The sequence below is a fragment of the Pleurodeles waltl genome, chromosome 8 (genome assembly GCF_031143425.1).
Source record: "Pleurodeles waltl isolate 20211129_DDA chromosome 8, aPleWal1.hap1.20221129, whole genome shotgun sequence".
Lineage (NCBI taxonomy): Eukaryota > Metazoa > Chordata > Amphibia > Caudata > Salamandridae > Pleurodeles > Pleurodeles waltl.
In genome coordinates, this window is record NC_090447.1 from 404,234,903 (window position 1) to 404,254,959 (window position 20,057).

Here is a 20,057-nt window from a genome sequence, read left to right on the forward strand (position 1 = left end):
TTCCTCAGTGTTCCCCCACTGCACCCGAGTCTCCAGAGATGACTGAAGCAGCGGAATGGCAGGTGACGGTCTTCTTCCACATCTCGCAGATCTGCACAGACCCAAGGGAGGTGGGGAGTGGCAGGCAATAACGTCAGCCCCGGGGCCGCGCAGACCTGGTTTTCATTCAGCTGCTCTCGGTGAACCTCTGGGTGAGGCCAGGCAGGGAAGGGCAGAGGGTGCTAGGATGTCACGTATTTTTTTTTATGTTGGTGAGGCAGAGGAGGGACATGGAGGACAAATGCTGAGGGTAGTGGAGGTGGGTGGACGGCCAGCATCTATGTTACGAATGAATATATGGGACAGGTTGAGGGGTTAATATAGAGAGCGGAAGGACATGATGACAGGATTCTAGACATTCTTTGCAGTGTGGAGCTGTGCAATGAGGCAAGAAAGCACAGACTGTGTATGACCCTAAAAAGAGTGTGGCTTGAGAAGTCTTGACAGGAGGTGAGGCCTTTCTAATTAATACTTATGAAATAACATCCCGTATTTGACAAGTTCATAAATGGCGTCCTACTGTACAAACTTTACTCTAAATCAGCTTAACAATTTATTTAACGGTTTATTTAGCATCTTCATGCAGCAATAAAATAACTTAACAGGTCCGGTTTAAAAGTAAGTGTTAATCCCTTAGTCATTCAGCTGAAATGAAAGAATGCTTTTGGTCCGTGACTACCAATGGTAAACAATTGTCGTTACTTGTCACTTCGCTCTGTGACAGAAAAGGGACATTGCGTTGCGTTGCAGTACTAGCATGTCAACGGCAAGTATGTACGAGTTGTTCCCCCTCAGGCGATGAATTACGCAAATAGAAGGTTCCACAGGATCCAGGCTCAAAATCATGTCAATTTTTTTTGGTTCTGGCCCTGGCAGGCTCTGGCCCACTTAGACTAATAAGACAAAATGGTGCACACCAGGGAAACGCATGACAAACGCAGTTTAACCCTGCGAACGACCGACGATTTGGTAGGTTGGATAAAATTGAGAAATCTCCACAATCCACTGGTGCACACCGAAGCCTGTGTTTACAAAGACCCCTAGATCTATCTACAAGATTTAATGTAACATGTTCTCGTAGTATGTTACAAGGCAAGGGCAAAACACAGTTCAAACGCTTAGAAAGCCAACAAAGTTTGAGAAAAATGTGTTTTTGGAGGTGAGTGTAATTGATGTAACACATCAGAGACGCAATTTATATACAGCACGTATTAATAGTTAACGAGAAGGGATTTCTCTGAGCACAGCTTGTACAGCCCCAGGCCAGTTCAGATCGTCATCATTTACTTTTGTTAGATGTCAGAACACAGCCTCTTCCAGCTGACAGGCCCAGGCTAAAAACAGCTGTACGAAAAAAACAAGAGGCCTGCTCCAGCTATATTTTCGGAACGCTCTTCCATCAAAGACATTACCTGCATGCCCTCTTGGCCGGAGATCCCAATTCCCACATCAGCCACTTGGATCATGCTGACATCATTAGCTCCATCACCTAGAATTAACAGGAGAAAAGAATGTTTCCTTTCAGTAAACTAGACATGACTAACATACGCGAACGCATAACACAAATGCACCGAAATTTAGCGACTCCATCCGCCAAACGTCATTTATTTTTCACAGCCCCTCCGGCTATGTGTAAAATAGGTAGCAGTTTCTATAAATGAGGGGTTGGTGTTTACTTCATTTTATTTTTAGGATTTTAAAGGATGGTAAAAACCCCATTTAATACATGGCTACCACAGGCGGCACATTTTTTATTGCGGAATAAGAGTTCCATATATTCAGGATTCAAAACAGAAAAATGTGATAATTAAACCACTTGGAATTCCACTATACGACTGTAATTATAGGAATAGTTGATTGGTCCCGTGTACTTTGCGTTAGTCTTGCTCATTCAAATCACTTGTTTATAAAACTCCACTGATGGAAATGCGTAGTATGAAGCTTGCATTCTTTGGAGAACTAGTGTTCCAGGGCTAAAATCTGTTTAAAAAGAAGCCTTAAACATGGGAGGACAGAAAAAAGCTAAGCTACTGATTGAAGCAGCAACAGGACAGAAAGTGACTTATTTAAAGTCAGCTCTGCCGACAGTGAAAATACATGAAAGCTTTGTCTGTTTTTTTTTTTATCGCCACATCAAACCATAGGGGAATGAATGTGCCACTTTGATAAATTAAGTAAACTCAGAGAGCTCACATTGGTCTTGGGTACAAAACTCATTCATGGTAGCAGGTTCCGAAAGTCCTCTAGAAACCGTACTAAAAAATAGAAAGGTGATAAGTCATCCTACGCGCTGAGAAAGTCTGCGAAATGTGTAACCATGCACCTTGAAGAGGACTGCGTTGTCTGTAGGTCACTGTAGGGTAAGCTTAAACACTGTCTAAGACTGTGTGGTAAGCAATGCTGTGTGGCGAGTTAGTCTGTGAGGTGGTAAAAGTCTATTGTGCTTAAGCTTTAAGCATACATTTCATACTGGCAATAAGTAACGTTGTAACACTGTGGGTTTTTAAGCATCTGTGGTAATTTGTGATACGTAACTTTATATCATGGTATGGTTTTCAACATTATGTCAACTCCAAACCTATGTTGTATGTATGTATGTGTGTGTATATATATATATATATATATATATATATATATAGTGTGTAACACTAGAATTATGGTTCTGCAGCCTTTATGGTTAAGAAAATATATAGTTATTGAGCTTGTGTGGCATGTTAGCCTAGAAGGTATGCCCGTCTGAGTGGCATGCAAGCATACCACAAATGTAAACCTCTGTGTTTTGTATCAGCCTTTATGGCACATACACCTTCATGGAGTGTATTTGTTAGAAATTGGGTCTTTCGTTGGCAGTCAGGTTACCCCCTGTCCAAGCAAGGACCCTCACTCTAGTCAGGGTAAAATAGATTTACCCTCAGCTAACCCCTGCTTACCCCGTTGGTAGCTTGGCACGAGCAGGAAGGCTTAACTTCAGAGTGCTAGGTGTAAAGTATTTGTACCAACACATACAGTAACTTAATGAAAACACTGCAAAATGACAAAACACAGGTTTAGAAAAACAGAAAATATTTATCTAAACAAAACAAGACCAAAATGACAAAAATCCACAATACACACGTCAAGTTATCAATTAAAAAGCAAAAAGAGTCTTTATGTAGTTTAAAACACACACTAACACTGTTAGCGTGAAAATGTACCCCGCACGGGCAGTGTGTGTCAAAAAGGCCTTGCGATGTGTCGATTTCACTCACGATCGAGACCTTGCGTCGTTTCTCCTTTCGTCGGTTCGGGGCAGGTCATTTCTTCTCTCCGCAGGAGCAATGCATCGATCCGGTCAGCACTCTCGGGCAGGCCTTGCATTGTTTTTACACGCCCAGGAGTGTTTGCGGCAGAAATCCAGATGCACAATTAGCCAAAAACTACGCAGCGCGGGTTGCGATCTCTCCAGCTTCTGTCAGCGATGCTGCACGTCGTTTCTCCAGCTCCGTGCGTCGATTCTTCAGTTGCGTTGCAGGCGAGCATCGATTTTCAGCTGCGAAGCCGGTGGCGCGTCTATTTTTCAGCCGCAGATCGGAGTGGCGTCGATTTTTTCCCTGCACGGCGTTCTGTGCGTGGATTTCTTCCTCTTAGGCTGCCAACTTCTCCTTTCAGGGTCCCAGGAACTGGATGGGCACCAGGGGCAGAGTAGGAGTCTCTCCAGAGACTCCAGGTGCTGGCAGAGAGAAGTCCTTGCTGTCCCTGAGACGTCAAACAACAGGAGGCAAGCTCCAAATCAAGCCCCTGGAGATCTTCACAAGATGGAAGGCACACAAAGTCCAGTCTTTGCCCTCTTACTCTGGCAGAAGCAGCAACTGCAGGAAAGCTCCACAAAGCACAGTCACAGGCAGGGCAGCGCTTCTGCTTTTCTCCAGGCAGAGGTTCCTCTTGGTTTCCAGAAGTGTTCTAAAGTTTGTGGTTTTGGGTGCCCTTCTTATACCCAATTTCTCCTTTGAAGTAGGCCTACTTCAAAGTAAAGTCTCTTTTGAATGTGAAATCCTGCCTTGCCCAGGCCAGACTCCAGACACTCACCAGGGGGTTGGAGACTGCATTGTGTGAGGGCAGGCACAGCCCTTTCAGGTGTGAGTAACCACTCCTCCTCTCCTTCCTAACACAGATGGCTCATCAGGATATGCAGACTACACCCCAGCTCCCTTTGTGTCACTGTCTAGTGTGAGGTGCAACCAGCCCAACTGTCAAACTGACCCAGACAGGGAATCCACAAACAGACAGAGTCACAGAAATGGTATAAGCAAGAAAATGCTCACTTTCTAAAAGTGCCATTTTCAAACACACAATCTTAAAACCAACTTTTCTAAAAGATGTATTTTTAAATTGTGAGCTCAGAGATCCCAAACTCCACATGTCCATCTGCTCCCAAAGGGAATCTACACTTTAATCAGATTTAAAGGTAGCCCCCATGTTAACCTGTGAGAGGAACGGGCCTTGCAACAGTGAAAAACGAATTTAACAATATTTCACTGTTAGGACATATAAAACACATTACTATATGTCCTACCTTAACCATACACTGCACCCTGCTCTTGGGGCTACCTAGGGCCTACCTTAGGGGTGTCTTACATGTAAGAAAAGGGAAGGTTTAGGCCTGGCAAGTGGGTACACTTGCCAAGTCGAATTTACAGTTAAAACTGTACACACAGACACTGCAATAGCAGGTCTGAAACATGATTACAGAGCTACTATTGTAGGTGGCACAACGAGTGCTACAGGCCCACTAGTAGTATTTGATTTACAGGCCCTGGGCACCTCTAGTGCACTGTACTATGGACGTACTAGTAAATCAAGTATGCCAATCATGGATAAGCCAATTAGATACAAATTTTGTAAAGGAGCAATTGCACTTTAGCACTGGTTAGCAGTGGTAAAGTGCCCAGAGTAACAAAAACAGCAAAATCAGAGTCCAGCACACATCAACAACCTGGGAAACAGAGGCAAAAAGTTAAGGGAGACCACTCCAAGGATGAAACATCTAACAGTATTCTTTTATTGTGGGTAACTGTTTATACTCCGACTCTCTGAGGGGTTAGAAAGTTATTATGAATTTGAAGTACTACCTAAAGGTGTAAGACAGCATGATGTTTAAGTATGTCTCAAGAAAACACTGCCACCGAGTTCTCGTCCTAAGGATATCTGGGACCCTCTACGCTACTATCTGCTGACTCATCTAGATGTCCTGTCAGACACAAAACTGGTTAAGCACTGACAACCGCACCATCCAGCCTCATCCACACTATACCTCCACTGAGCAGCTAACATGGGGCTTGAACTCGCAAAGACTCTGATTTAATCATTAAACGGTGAACATAGTATTAGAACACTAAACATTGCCAGTGCAAATTATTTTGTATTAGAGAACAACTCATGGGAGTTGGGACTTCTACTGTATGAACGCCCTCAGAACATACTATGGCATGTAAACTGGCTAATACCTGGTGGCTCACTATGCTCTGATGCCCTCTTGGATTGGGAGATCCTACTTGTTTGTCCTTTATATGCAATACCTAATTTAGTTCCGCAGTTCCTCATATTAATCATAGCCTTTCAGAACCCTTCCAAGAGAAAGCCCCGTCTTTTCTGCGAGCCCTTTCTCTAGAGACCTAAGACTAGATACAAAGAGCTTGCTGTAGAACCTAGGAAGCAGAGCTTAGATAGACCTGCTGACTTTGAGCTTCTAATACCTTCCAGCTTTTGCAAATTCCAATTGCTTGGTTGCTAAGGCTTCATTCCACACGTATGCATTCTTATTCCCTTATCAGAACCCATCTTTTGGGTTTCTAAAATTGACACCTTACCTTGCCCCTTGAAGATAATTGTGCTTTATGCCTAAAAAAAAATCTATTTAGGTTATGGATTTTCCTTTATTGAACACACTTCTCGCACTTTCTCAATTTTATATGTAATTCTTAATAATGTGGTATTTTATCTTCTTTTGAAATATGAACTAATGGATTATCTGAGTTTGTAACAACAGTGACCAAAATTAATATTTACTAAATATATAATTTGAGTTTAATTAATTTGTTAATACAACACTTTCAACTCACACCAAATCTCTTTATCTATTGTTATGAAGCTTCAACTGGACTTTACTCTTCATGATGTTTTATGTAAATGATTGCCCTTTATCATCTCTACTTGTCGACTGACAATAGACCATACGATCAACGGCAGGGGTTATTATACTGAACGATTGAGATACAAGAATCCCCGCTCTAGCAGTACCACAGTTGTAGCCCTATATTCAATGTCTGCCCTGTGGCCTCCTCAAACTGGGTATGACCCCTGTATAGTGATTATAATGTTATGTGGAGAGTAATAGAATGTGCCCCGCAAGACTGAGTTGACTTTATCCATGTGTAGTGCATAAAACCATACTTAGGTTAACCTGTATAAATTAACAACTACACAGTTCATACAAGTGTGTAGTTTGTAAGTCTATGTGATGTGCATACTTTTCTACTGTGCAAGTCATTTTGATGAAAAACCACTGTGTAGTTCTCTAATCAGTGTGGCGGAAAACATATTAAGTATATATCTCTATGATTTGTAGGCCGGTAGATTGTGGAACTCTCTTGTATGAAAGCCTGCAACATGTCCAAGCCTGTATGGCTTGTTAGCCTTTAAGTTTGTATACTTTTATAGAACTAAATGATACACTGCTGTTTTTTCAATGCGCCCTCTCGAGTGTGCAATATTCTACTGAATGAATAGTGTGTACGCTTGTATAGTATCTATACCAGACTGAACGAAATGCCTGTGCTGTGGGTAAGTCCATGCAGAGTGTATATTTTGTAGGAACATACGTTGTAAGCTTCATTTGAGAAGCATTTATCACCTCCAGGAGTCTCGTGCCACTGTTAAAAGTAAATAGATGCATATTGTCAGCAGACTGTAGTATGTAAACACATATCATTTATATGCCTGCGTGCCAGGCACACATTTGGTGTGTAATCTTCATGCTGTGTACATTTTACAGTGGTCAAGCCTCTGCAAAGTGCTATTGTGTATGGCATGTAAACATGTGGTGTAAGAGAACTGATTTTTGGGATAATCACATGAATAAAGTGAAATCTGTCAATGTGAGAATCTCAAATTTCATACAAGCACACAGGGGTGTGCAAATTTGTGGTTGTGTAATGTGTGATTGGCAAGCTAATGTAGTTGATAAAACTGACTGGCGTATTTGTGTTTATTTGTATATTTGTGTGAAAAACAATCTTATGGCGTGGTACATAAACCTGTGTTGTATACAGAAGCAAAGTGTAAGTATGTGTATATGTTTAGCGTGTGTAGTGAAATCCTTTATACTGTACAAGTCTGTATGCTGTGTTGTTGCGAGTCATCAGAAAACCAATGTCATTTATAAGCCACTGTGGTGCATAGGTGTGTATACTGTAGTTGTATATATACATGTGGTTTGTAGAACTATATGGTACATAAGCTACCATAGACTGAAGCTTGCGTGGTGGGTAGCCTGCTTGATATATAGACATGGGTGGCATGTAAGCCTGGGTGGTGTAAGACATTAAGCTGTATATTTGTGGGTGATGTGCAATGCTATGTGGCATGCAACCTTATGTAACGCATACACCTATGTAGTGCTCATGTCCACTGGTGTGCAATTCTGACTTTATGGCTGAGGCATCTGGTGTGTCAAAGAAGAAAAACATAGAAAACCTACTAAGTCAGTTATTAATCTGCCTCTGACTTGTCATTTATGAATTCTTAGGGCTTTGGAGAACAATGTTGATCTGAGAAGAAGCACAATGCTTTTACAGGCACATGATGGATTAACTCCTTCCCCATTAACATGATCCTCTGTTGTAGAATGTGTTGAGTGCCTTGTAGTGAACCTATAAGACTACTTGTTAGGCTACTAGGAGTTCATCATCATCATCATTGTTAGCTTTATTTCGGTAAAAACAAATACCATAAAAGCACACCACAAATTCACAATTTTACAAAAAACAGGCTATGTATAAAAGTCCTCGAATATAAAACATTAGACTGTATGTCAAAGTCCTCAAATATAAAACATTCTCCCTATAAAAATTCGTGCCATATTATAAAATCGTACAAGAATGCAAAGTTTTTCGTAATAAAGGAGTTAATGTAGTCAGAGATTTAGGGAATATGTAGGTACGGCACAGGCAAAAACATCAGAAGGCATGCTGCTGAATACTGAACCGGCTTTCACAGTAGGTTAATACATGTCAGAGCAATGTGAAGTTTAAGAGAAGTTGTGAATGTCATTACATTGCACTTGTGAGATGAATGACTCCCTTCCAAAGAGGATCTGAATTCCTTGTAGTGGCATAGAGATTATCACACCAGGATTCCCTTAGACAGTTCTGCTAGTCTATTTCCATATAATCGATCATAACCTGCCATGAGAAGGCCAGTCACTCCCCAAGCTATATATAGCCCTGTTTTGGATGACGGGCACTCTGCAACATACATATAGGGAGGATATCCCTTCTCAAGTTTCTATCAGCATAAATGTGGTAACACACTTTCATTAAGCAACCATTAGAAATGACCAGCTTTTGCGTGGTATTCTCTCAGATTTTTGCCTTCACTACCTTATTTTTGCTGAACCCATTTTTGTTGGCATTAGGACTCTGAGCACTATACTCCCGCTTATCAATGGTAAAATCCTTGTGTTTATATTTCCAAACATGTTAAAATTGGTATGCACCAAATTGGTCCATTTAATTTACTGTTATGTTCCTATTGAATGGTACTACAAGTACTCAGGCCTGTAAATTACATTCTATTGGTGGGCTTTGGCACTCATTGTGCCAACCGCCAATGTAACCTTGTAAAGATGTCTCAGGCCTGCCACTGCCTTCTATAGGGCAGTTTTAAGCTGCCATTTCGACCAGGAAAAGTAAATATTTTTGCCAGGTCTGAACATTCCTTTTTATAATACTTCTAGTACGCCTCTAAGGGAAGCCCTAAAAGCAAATAGGGGAGAGTGCATACTATTAAAAAAGCAGGACATGGGCACTTACATTTTAGATGTCCTGGCAGTTAAATATTCCTAAAGTTGTGTTTCAATGTGTTAAGGCTAGCTCTCCCATCGACTAATACAGGGTTACTTTTTACACTCAATAAGTGATTACTTCAGTTCGGGCGCAGATAGATAAATTCTTCTTCCACTCATTTGAATTGTAATACAGAATCCTCTTTAATGGTCAAGTTGGATTTTAAATCACTATTCTTAAAACACCAGTTTTATAAAAGTGGCATTTTTTGGCATCAACTAAATGTGCCTTTCTACCAGCATCCTGTGTCACATGACTGTTAATGGCTCTCCTGTGGTGTGATATGTATTCCTTCCAAACAGAGGACCAAAGGTGCTTTGGTGTTTTGAAGGGTGTTTTCTGCTGGCCTGGATTGCCTGGGGGGTGTACTAAGCCCTTCTTGGGCTTTAAGGGGTATCCTATACCTACTCCTTCCTGACTTCTGAAGACGCCTGTCCTGTCACTGGCAAAAGCAGCTTACACCTGGCCCTGCCTGCCCTTTTTTATCCTACACAGATTGGAGCCACAAGTAGGAGAAAGGTAGGAATGACCAGAACCAGTTTAGGGTTAGACAAAGGGAGACACCCCCAGAAACCAGCTGGCAGTAGATATAAAGTAAGCACCCCCAGAAACTCTAATCAGAACATTCCTGGACCTGTGGATATTCAGAAGAATGACTGCCCTGCTCTCTGAAGAAGTAAAACTGAACCTGCGTGCTTGAACTTAGGGCCCCAGAAGTGACTTCAGGGGTCAGTGGGTTGACCAATTGTTTGACCTACAGGGGCACAACAAGCTTCTAGAGGCCCATCCTGCTTTCCAACTGACCACTATCATCTGGACTTTACCTGCCCCCCTCTGCTGACCTCTGTGGAAGAGAGTCCCAACCCTTCAAGTTCTGTCTTCTAAGCACTGGACCACTGGCTGGAGTACTTCTCCCTGCATATTTGAAGGTTCTATCAGATCCAATTCAAAGCGATGTTGAGCTGCGCAGCTATAAACCTAAGCCTTCATGAGAACCTACGCCAAGCGATGCAATGCCCTGCTGTGCTGCTAAAAGCTTCACTGTATTTAACAGCAAACAACACAAAGCTTCGCAGAGCAACGCTCCTCAGATTCCATCGGTAAGCTGCATTGGATCAAACACTGAACAATGTCAGGCACTACAGAGCTGCACTGCTCTTACTCAAAGGCTTAATTGGGTCCAGCACTGAGTGAAGCCTGACTGCTGTTGTCCTAAGCTTCCAGAGAGCTAAGCATAGGCTTACTTAGTGACTGTTGTGGTTCAACCTGACATGCTTCAACTAATAACCCATTTTTCTTTACCGCCATTACGTGTTGCTCTTCACTTAAGATGATTTTTGAGGAATTGTCTTACAACTCTCAAGTCACTCGCTAATTTGATTTTTTTGTATGGTCGCTTTTCATGACACCCACTTATCTGCTTGTTGTGCATGTAACAATTTTCATATTAAGTGTTTTGGATTCATTCAGAAGTTCTTGTAGTGAGATGTTCTTGTGTCTGAAATGAAGGAATACTGAGGTAGAGGTCGGTGAAAACTTTATTCACCACCTTAGGTAGTGCGTCATGTACTAATCTGCATGAACAGGAAAGTGGATTTTTCACACATTTACATTTGTGTCAAAAGTGTGCTTAGAGCAGGCAATGAGCTGCCAGCAAACAATATATTCATATCAGACTGCAAAAGAGTAACAAGTTCAGAAAAACACCATCTGCCTATACTGTCTGAACATGCCACTTTTGCAGTCCTGAAGAGACTTTTACTTTCTTCTAACTCCGTCACCCCACTCCTCATTCTTTCTTATGTCCGATCTACTTGATAAACGATAGCTCCGATCTCGCTGTTGTCCTTCCCTGTCCCTGCCTACACTTTTCGCACTTCCTTCGTGTTCATCCTGTGCTTAGGTCCTTCCTCTCTCCCATCTCTGTGATTCTCTCTCGTCACCCTAAGTCTTCTTGTTGTCTAGGAAACTTCACAAGACAGCCAGGACCAGCCTAAATCCAAAAAGCCGCTTATACGTGTAAATTGATCTTTCACTAGCAAATTGCCCTTTTCCCCAAGTAAAAACACTGTTCAGGAATTCCCAAACATTGTTTTTGCACACACAAAAGATTTATTCAGACTACGATTTTCATTTCAGTGTAGCTACTTCCGTTTGCGCTAAGTGGGTTTCCCAGGGCTAGAGGGAACACTTGTACACTACCAAAAACTTATAAATTTGTAGTATTTACAAACGTCTTTGTAAATTCCTTTTATCCTAGAAAAAGATTGGAAAATGGCTTCTGACAATGACATAAATAAATAATTTTGAATAGTGGGGTGAGTAATGGAACACCCCCACCATAAACCCCATGTAACAAAACTTGTCTAGTTTCCAACATAAAGGCAGGGCAGGCCAGCCCACGAGGAAGGCTATTGGTAGTTAAAACACCCAACGGGAACATCAACGATTTGCCATGGTTAATTTTAAGGACTGTTAATTCCCGAAATGCATCGAAATATTGCAGGAGAAGAGGAAGGGAGTGGTGGGGCATACCCTTGCCCCACTATGCCCAGAGGTTTTTCCAGGTGAAAAATATTCTCTTATGGAGGAGAAAAAAAAAATGCCTTTCCTCAGAGAACTCCTTTTACCCCAACGCTGAGATTAAGAAAGATTATATCAGTAAGGATAATTTAGAATCTTGACTGAAGAGATGATAAAAAGACATACAACAAGCACACAACAGAAATGTTAAAAGAGCACAGGAGAATTCTAGGAGTGAAAAGGGAAGAAAAAATGAAATTGCTATCAAAAGATGATCAAATACACTGCTTGGAATTAATACTGCCATATAGCAGTTTAAAATAATTGAATGTGAAATCTGTAATTATGAACTGGAATATGGTACAACATGACGAGAAGCTCCAGAACAGAGGTAAAAATAAATACATGGTGGTATAAAACGAATACTCCATGGTTGGTAGTCGAAGCAGAATGAAAAACCCCGGGTTTACAGCCAAGAGACCAATTTTTTTTTTAATCAACTGTCCTTGTGGAAAGGTGTTTTTGGGGCAAAACTTATGTACGCTTAGAACATGCATAAAGGAATATCATAAGTCTATGATAACAACTGGTCAAATGATCTAAATTGGTGTCCAAGAATTTCTGCTTTCCCTTTATAGGGAGTCTACCTACATAATACCAATTGAGCAAAATGCTATTGTGTATTTTGGTTGCATCTATTCTCTGACGGAGCACTGAAGACTTGCGTGAGACACATTTATAGGAGAATTTGCGGAAGGGATCAATTTCTTCCATCAATTAACCAGTTCCAAAAGTAGTTGCCAAATGTAAATGATTAAAAGGATGCTCTAAGATACCGGTGGATTCTATGGACGAATAACTCACAGGCAGGTAAGTAATACCGCTCTCTTGTTTGATTCCCTGACTGAAGCTGTGTATTCTCCAAATGGTCCTCGACATCTATGAGCCCACTAGATGTATTCCATGTTTTCTTGTGCAGCTATTCAGTAAAGTGCACCATTATGCAGGACTGTCTAGTTGCCTGGCTATGACGAGTCCGAGGCAGCTGAGATTATGTTGAGTGGCATAGGCATTTTTATTATTACCACTGGGAGACCTGTGTATTCATTCTTTAAGGACGACACCTATTCAAGTCCCATAACTGGGCTCCATTATTTAACCTGAATTGGTAATTAGGCTTACAAGTGATGAGTAAGCAGTGTGTTGTATGTCCTATGCGAGGGCTCGCTGAATGCAGCACAAGACGGAGACCGGCTGCGCAGGCTAAGGCATTCTGGCTTCTAGGTCCTTCAAGCACAGCGCGTAACTACCCCTCAGATGCTACTGAACATTCACTCGTCTGGAATGTGGCTGTAACATACAGTCAGTGAAAAGTTTTTGAATGAACGTGAGAGAGCGTAGCATTTATACTCAATATTAACATAAAATGTTTATGAACTAATCCATAATAATGCCGCATAGGAAATGTATTAATGTACTTTTGCTAAACGTGCACTTGAAATGTGCCCACGGGGAGTGGCCACCAATGTATACAATGACTAATGAAACTGACTAATAATAATGAAAAAGAGATTTTAATGTATGATTTTACACTAATAAGAATTATATGTTAAGGTTTTGCTAATAAATCATTAGGCTTTAGTTAGCATGAGTCGAGGCCTAGCTGCCCGGTTTTCCATATTAAATGTGTTTTTCTAACGTGCAGTGTGCTGACTTGCTGAAGGACATGTACTCATATTTTACCAAAGCTAAAGGATGAATGTAACCGTAGTAGATCCGTTCTCATGAAATTCGACTCGCTAGGAGAAACATTTTTGCTAAATGCAACACTGTAGACTACTATCAGGTACAAGGTCGCCTGAACCGGTACAGACAATGGACCTACTGACTGAAGATGCGAGAGGGCCACAAGAGTATGAAATCATACTGGACATTCTGCCCCCTGGAGACATCAATCATAAGAACCAATAAACTACGTGAGAACTGTTATGGGGTGACAATTTTGATGAAATCATTGCAAACCTATTGGATGGAGATAATGGGGTGCCAACCCTGACCAATGAAGAATTAGGGGACTGTACAACAGAAAAGGGATAAAAACCTTTGACACGAGGAACCATGAGAGAGGGGGAGAGATGCCATTGCAAACCTGTTATGACCCAGACACTTTGTCACTCTGCATAGAGACTTTGCTGTTTGGTTCTTCAAACCATCCTTGCCTTGCGCTTTATATACTTTTCCTCCTTATGAGGGAAGTGTCCTTTTTACCCGTTTTGCTGTGTTTCCCTGACTGATGGAGAATCAACTGATGTCCTGCGAACGAAGACAGAATCTGTATGCCGACCCATTACAGAGGGTAACTATATGATGATGAAATTGTGATTGTCTGATTGCCTTTCCTTTCTAGGTACCAACTGCTTCTTTTGACAGGGACCATAGTTAGACGTGTTTCCAAATTCGTGTTACCAAATTGTTTTGCATGAAGCCCAACATGCCAATGCTAATTCAAGGTTAGTTAAGGGGTTCACTGCATGGACGCAAACAGACAAATGACTGGTTCAATGTTTTGTTGAATAGCGCATTAATGATACTCTGCTGAGTTAACCTATGTTGACGTCGTGTTATGTTTTAATGTTTGTGATTCTCGCCTTATTGAAATCTTATTCGAGTTGCCATATTATGACTATGCTAATGTGTTTCTTGATTTTGAGACTAATAAACTTGCTAGTAAAATTATAATCAATAGGGAATAAACTTCACATAATCATACTAAACTGGTGTGGTTATTCATGACTGCAAGGTCATGGTGGTTCTTGAGTCTTATTGATGACCTTATTGACATATTGATTGACATGTTGATCAGTTATCTCGTCCTAAGGTGTCTTCAATCAGGGTCAAAAGATTAATTGGCCTAAAACGAGTCCCAGAGTGAATAAAATAATCAGAAAGGGACGTGTTAACAAACGTAAAGTAGTAATCAAAACTAGTTGTGTTGCATTGCAAGCTTGCCTGCAGATCTGGCCAGAGATAAACAGGCTCCCATTTTAATTGTCTGGCTTGTGTGAGGCCAAATTTACATCTTTTTGTCTCCCCATGTATAATTTGTCACAGGTCCCCCCTAGGAAAGCGGTTATTGTGGTCCTGGACATCCACATTTTGTTCATTACCCAACTTGTACTATGTACTGACTTTGTCCAAGAGTGTGCCTAATTTTTCAGAGATTGGTGGAGGTAAACGTTTTCCCTTTCACTGTAGGTTTTAGAGTAATAGCTTGGTACCTGACCCCAGAATCAGTGAAGAAACGACCTGGCCTCTATCGTTTGGAAAATATTATGGTTTAAAGAAATGCTGGCCTCTAATCATCAACCACAGTTCCTCAGTTGCTAATGACAACCAAAGGGTGAAGTGGATGTACATCCAATCACTGATCAACAGATACACTGGCCTATTAACTGTACTCTGGAACCTTGACTTTTGCCCCCGTGTTTTGGCAGCCTAAAACCATCACATTACAAAACAGGCACAGCTAAAAGAACTACCACAGGATGGATAGGAAAAAGGATTTTCCTGTTAGAAAAGTCCTCACCCACCAGGGTTACCCCTTGGTGGCATGCTTCATCATTGGGTTTCTTCCTATTCCGCTACAGAGCGGGCGTGCTATGACCTACGGGATACGTGGGAGAACTGATGTAGTCAGGTCAATGTGAATCACAGGAGGGATAGGAGTGTAATGTTATATAGGCTGTAAGGAGGACAGACCCAGCCCCACAACTTCCTTGTCCTTCTTTGTTTTTGTAAGCCTAAAACCATCATCATCTGGTGGGTGAAAATCCCATTTTTTTTTATTGGTTTCAACAGGCAAACAATAACACAAACCAAATAAAGAATATCAGCCATCCCCAACCAGTTGACATTTTAGTAAGTCATTACAGTTCATGCCCTGCAGTGTAACGGAAGCATCATTCCCAATCAGGCTCCACAATAGTACCTGTGGTGCTTAAGCATCTGAGGTGGAATGAGAGTGCACTTCTTCATCCGAGGTAGTTATCTGCAAACCCTCAAAATCTATGAGCTTATTAGTCAACATTGCCCCCCCCAAGCTTGCAAATCTTCCACCTTCTCATCATGGCAACACATTTTGAGGAGTATTTCCTCCACAACAGCCCATTCTTTCACATCCTTCACCCAATCGTCCACACTGGGGCCAACCTGCCCATCCACGTAATTACAACTATTCCCTTAGCCCAAACAACAGCAGATGCAGGAACTTAAACTCCATTTTTTTACCCTTACCGAGACGAACATCCTCCAGCAAACAAACAATCAGGTCCATCTCTGTCGGAATCCTCACTACATTAGCCTCTCGTGCCACAACAGATGTTCAGAAGGACTGCACAATTGAACAGTACCACACTACCTGCAAAAAGGTTGCTACAGGAGCCTGGCATCTTCAGCAGATACTGGGTTTACTGTGATCTATTCTACTGTGAAACACTGGTATCACATATGTGCAAAGCAAAAAATTTAAATGTATTAGCTGAAACCTGGCATTACAGGAAACAGACCTCTGCTTAATTTGTAAATAAAAACGTGCCGGTGCCCAAAGCCCTCCTCTTAATCACGCCGCAGCTGCAATTAAATGTGCGAACACGGAATACAGAGGCAGCGTAATCCTGAAGTAATCTCGGGCCTTTTCAATCCATTTAAGGCCACTCCCCACCCCTTTAGCTCACTCTTGCAGCTTTCTGCTTTCTCCCACTGTGACGCTTTTTTGTTTTTCTCTTCCTCCGTCTTTCCCATATGTATCTTTTGCTCGCAGGAAATGCTTGGGGCAGAAAAATAAGTGCCAGTGCTCCACACCGGAAACAACAAGCACATATTAAGCACTGAAACAGACTAGACCAAAGCACAGGACCTGCACCATTGTGCATCCTCCAGGGGAACCCTCAGCTCCTGCTCCCAAACAGCCCTGGCTGGAAACGGGGATGGGGCTCTATCAGCTATCATGTCTTTATACAGATGCAAAACCAAGTGACCGGCTACCTCAAGCTCTAACAAACTCCGGCTATACTTCCCTAACAATGCAGCTGTGCAGGCAGGGTTTAAGAATTGCCCCTGCCCTAATTCAAAGCTCTCCTGCACTGCCTCAAAGTGGTAAACTCCTAAATGGGGTATAACTCCCCAAGGGTCTCACAACCGCTCCCTGACCAAACAATAACATTCACAGAGTCTGCAAATGTACGGAAAGTCTGTAGGTCCCAGAAGTTGAACTCTCTAGTAAAGGTGACTCTACCCAGCACCACCTTAACAGTCCTTTCCTAAAGAGAAGCAGTATGCTTAACAAGGTATGATACCGATGCCGCATCCTGCCCCTGCCATCAATAATTGCTTAGGAGCGATAGAAAATGTGTCCTATCGACTCACAGGGATTTCTCCCAATTCCTCCCATCTGACATCCAGCACGCGGTGTGCTGGAGCTGGGAGACCAAACAATAAAATTCCAGGTTGGAGACCGCTAGCCCCCCTCCAACATGTCCAGAAACAAAAAATCTTTTGCTACTCTATTTCCTGCCATATCAGGGTATAAAGAAGGGAATGTAATTTTTGAAAGACCGCCCAAAGAAGGGTGTTGAACAAATGTTGCACAGAATACAGGCATTGTGGCAAAACACCATCTTGGCCATGGCCACTCGACCCAACAAGGAGCGAGGGAGGGAGTTCCAAAATAGGACCAATGCACACAATCCCTCAGTGATTCTGTCCCCAAAGGCATCCCAATATTGCAGAAGAAGAGGGAGGGAGTCCCGGGGAGCTGTAAGATAAAAAAGGGTGTATCCTGCATAGAGGGACACAAGGTGATTAACATCCCCCATGTGGATCCCCTAGTTAGACATGGTCTGTTGAATTTGTTTTGCCAAGGGTTCCAACGCTATGGTGAAGGAAAGAGGAGAGAAGCCCTACACATTCCCCTACCCACCACCCACATGTCTGAACACAATCAACCAACCTTCACTCTAGCCATTGGTGCAGTAGAAAACAAAAGCACTCATGCACGACAATGAACACGAATCACATTTCCTACAACACTCTCATAAGGTAGCGGTAGCCCACCGTATCAAAAGCTTTAGCAATATCAATGTATACCACCGCCTACTCCCACTCCCTGCCCTCCATCTCATGCAGTACATACATTAACCATTTCACGTTCATTAGGTCCTGGGATAAAGCAACACTGATCCTCATAAATCGACTTAGAAATCACTGAGTGTAGTTTTACAAAGAAGGAGTTTATCATTGTGAGCATACGATAGAATTATGGATACGATGGGACAGCACCTGGCTTGGACACCATAAAAATGCAGCCCTCTCAGATAGACGGGGGTAGCATGCCAAAGTCTTGGGATCCTGATACCCTCTGAGAAACGACTGCATGATGACAGGGGTAAAAGCCTGATAAAACTCGGCAGTGAGGCCATTGCTTCCTTGCGCTATCCCTCCTACCTGATATGCATGGGCTGCTCTGACCTCCTCTAGGGTGTGATCCGCTTCCAATTCTTGGGCCGCGACATCCCCCAAACTTGAAAGTGGTAGGGCAGCTAAAAAGTCATCAATGCGCTCCTGATCAGGCCGCTGTGGGCTACGATATACCTGCCCCAAGTGGTCCCTTAGAGCATCCACTATACCGCTCTATGTGTAAACATCCCTTCCCCGAGGAATCTTACGAAGAAGGATCAGAGAACAGGGTATTTCTTTGCATAGTATCCAGGCCAAGAGCTGCTCAGAACGGTTCCCTACTCTAAACAATACCTGGGGATAAGACTCTCTAATCTATGTCTTACAGATGTTACCTGTTGATGTGCCTCATTTTCACTCTGAAAACCCTCCACGTCATCTGGGGGAGCTGTTGGATCCCCACCAAGACCTCCTCCTTTTGGATGAGTTCCACCTGCAATTCACATCTCATCCAGCACAAGAGGCCCACACACCACCCCTGTATCACAACCTTCATCGGCTCCCATTCTGTCACCTGGATATGAGTAGTGGACCAATTATGTTTGAATCATTCTGTAAGGATACTTGCCAATGCTTCTTTGCCCACAGCATGTTGCACCTCTTCTAGGGGGCAGGGGGACTGGGAAGGAACCTCCAAGTGAACGGGGACCTGGGGCTTTCTCCTCATTCAAGCACACGTCACCAGGGCATGGTCAGAGAGGTAACAGGACATGTGTGTCACCACCAAGACTCTAGGGGCCATTTGAATAGGATATGGTTGAGCCTACTAAACGTACAGTATGTTGGAGTGTAGCACATATATTCCTGTCCAGAAGGGTATAGCGTGCTCCAAATGTTCCAGAGTCCTAATTGTGTTGTCGACTCCTGTAGTGCAGATGTCATTTTAGGCATAGAATGTAGTCAAGGGGGGTGACGATCAATGGCACCATCCATAATTCAATTAAAATCCACAACCCACATCAGTTGGGAGGAAACAACAGGGGTGAAAACTTCCCATACAGTTAAGTAGAAGGATTCTTCATCGGTATTAGGCCCATATGAGTTAATAGTGGCCACTTAAACCCCACTGAGCTTACCCTGCAGCAATAGGTACCGCCGTTTCACATCTGCTTCTATACAAGTGAATGCAAAGGGTACTCGAGGGACAAACTGAACCAGCACCCCGTGTGACAGACCAGTAGTTGGGAGAGTACACCTGTCCCATTCCATTTCTTTGCCAGTTATGTAGCCTCAGTTCCTGTAAGGTGAGTCTCCTATAGACACTGTGGGGGTCATTCTGACCCCGGTAGGCGGCGGGAGCCGCCCGCCTGGAGGGAACCGCCAGAAGACCGTACCGCGGTCATTCTGGGTTTCCCACTGGGCTGGCGGGCGACCGCCAAAAGGCCGCCCGCCAGCCCAGTGGGAAACAGCCCTCCATGAGGATGCCGGCTCCGAATGGAGCCGGCGGAGTGGAGGATGTGCGACGGGTGCAGTGGCACCCGTCGCGTATTTCAGTGTCTGCAATGCAGACACTGAAATACAAAGTGGGGCCCTCTTACGGGGGCCCCTGCAGTGCCCATGCCATTGGCATGGGCACTGCAGGGGCCCCCAGGGGCCCCATGACACCCCTCACCGCCTTCCTGTTCCTGGCGGGCGGAACCGCCAGGAACAGGATGGCGGTGAGTGGGTCGGAATCCCCCATGGCGGCGCAGCAAGCTGCGCAGCCATGGGGGATTCCCAGGGCAGCGGAAACCCGGCGGGAGACCGCCGGTTTTCCTGTTCTGACCGCGGCCGAACCGCCGCGGTCAGAATGCCCAAGGGAGCACCGCCAGCCTGTTGGCGGTGCTCCCGCGGTCCCCGGCCCTGGCGGTATTTACCGCCAGGGTCGGAATGACCCCCTGT

General features: G+C 43.3%; 1 protein-coding gene across 1 annotated transcript in view; it reads right to left on the reverse strand.

Annotated features, from left to right (window-relative positions):
• ATP10A (ATPase phospholipid transporting 10A (putative)) overlaps positions 1-20,057 on the reverse strand; it is a 1,009,168-nt gene that overhangs the window by 68,537 nt on the left and 920,574 nt on the right. The window contains exon 15 of the mRNA XM_069204275.1: positions 1,452-1,528. Coding sequence (XP_069060376.1) covers positions 1,452-1,528 — 77 coding nt within the window. The remainder of the gene's footprint in view (positions 1-1,451; positions 1,529-20,057) is intronic.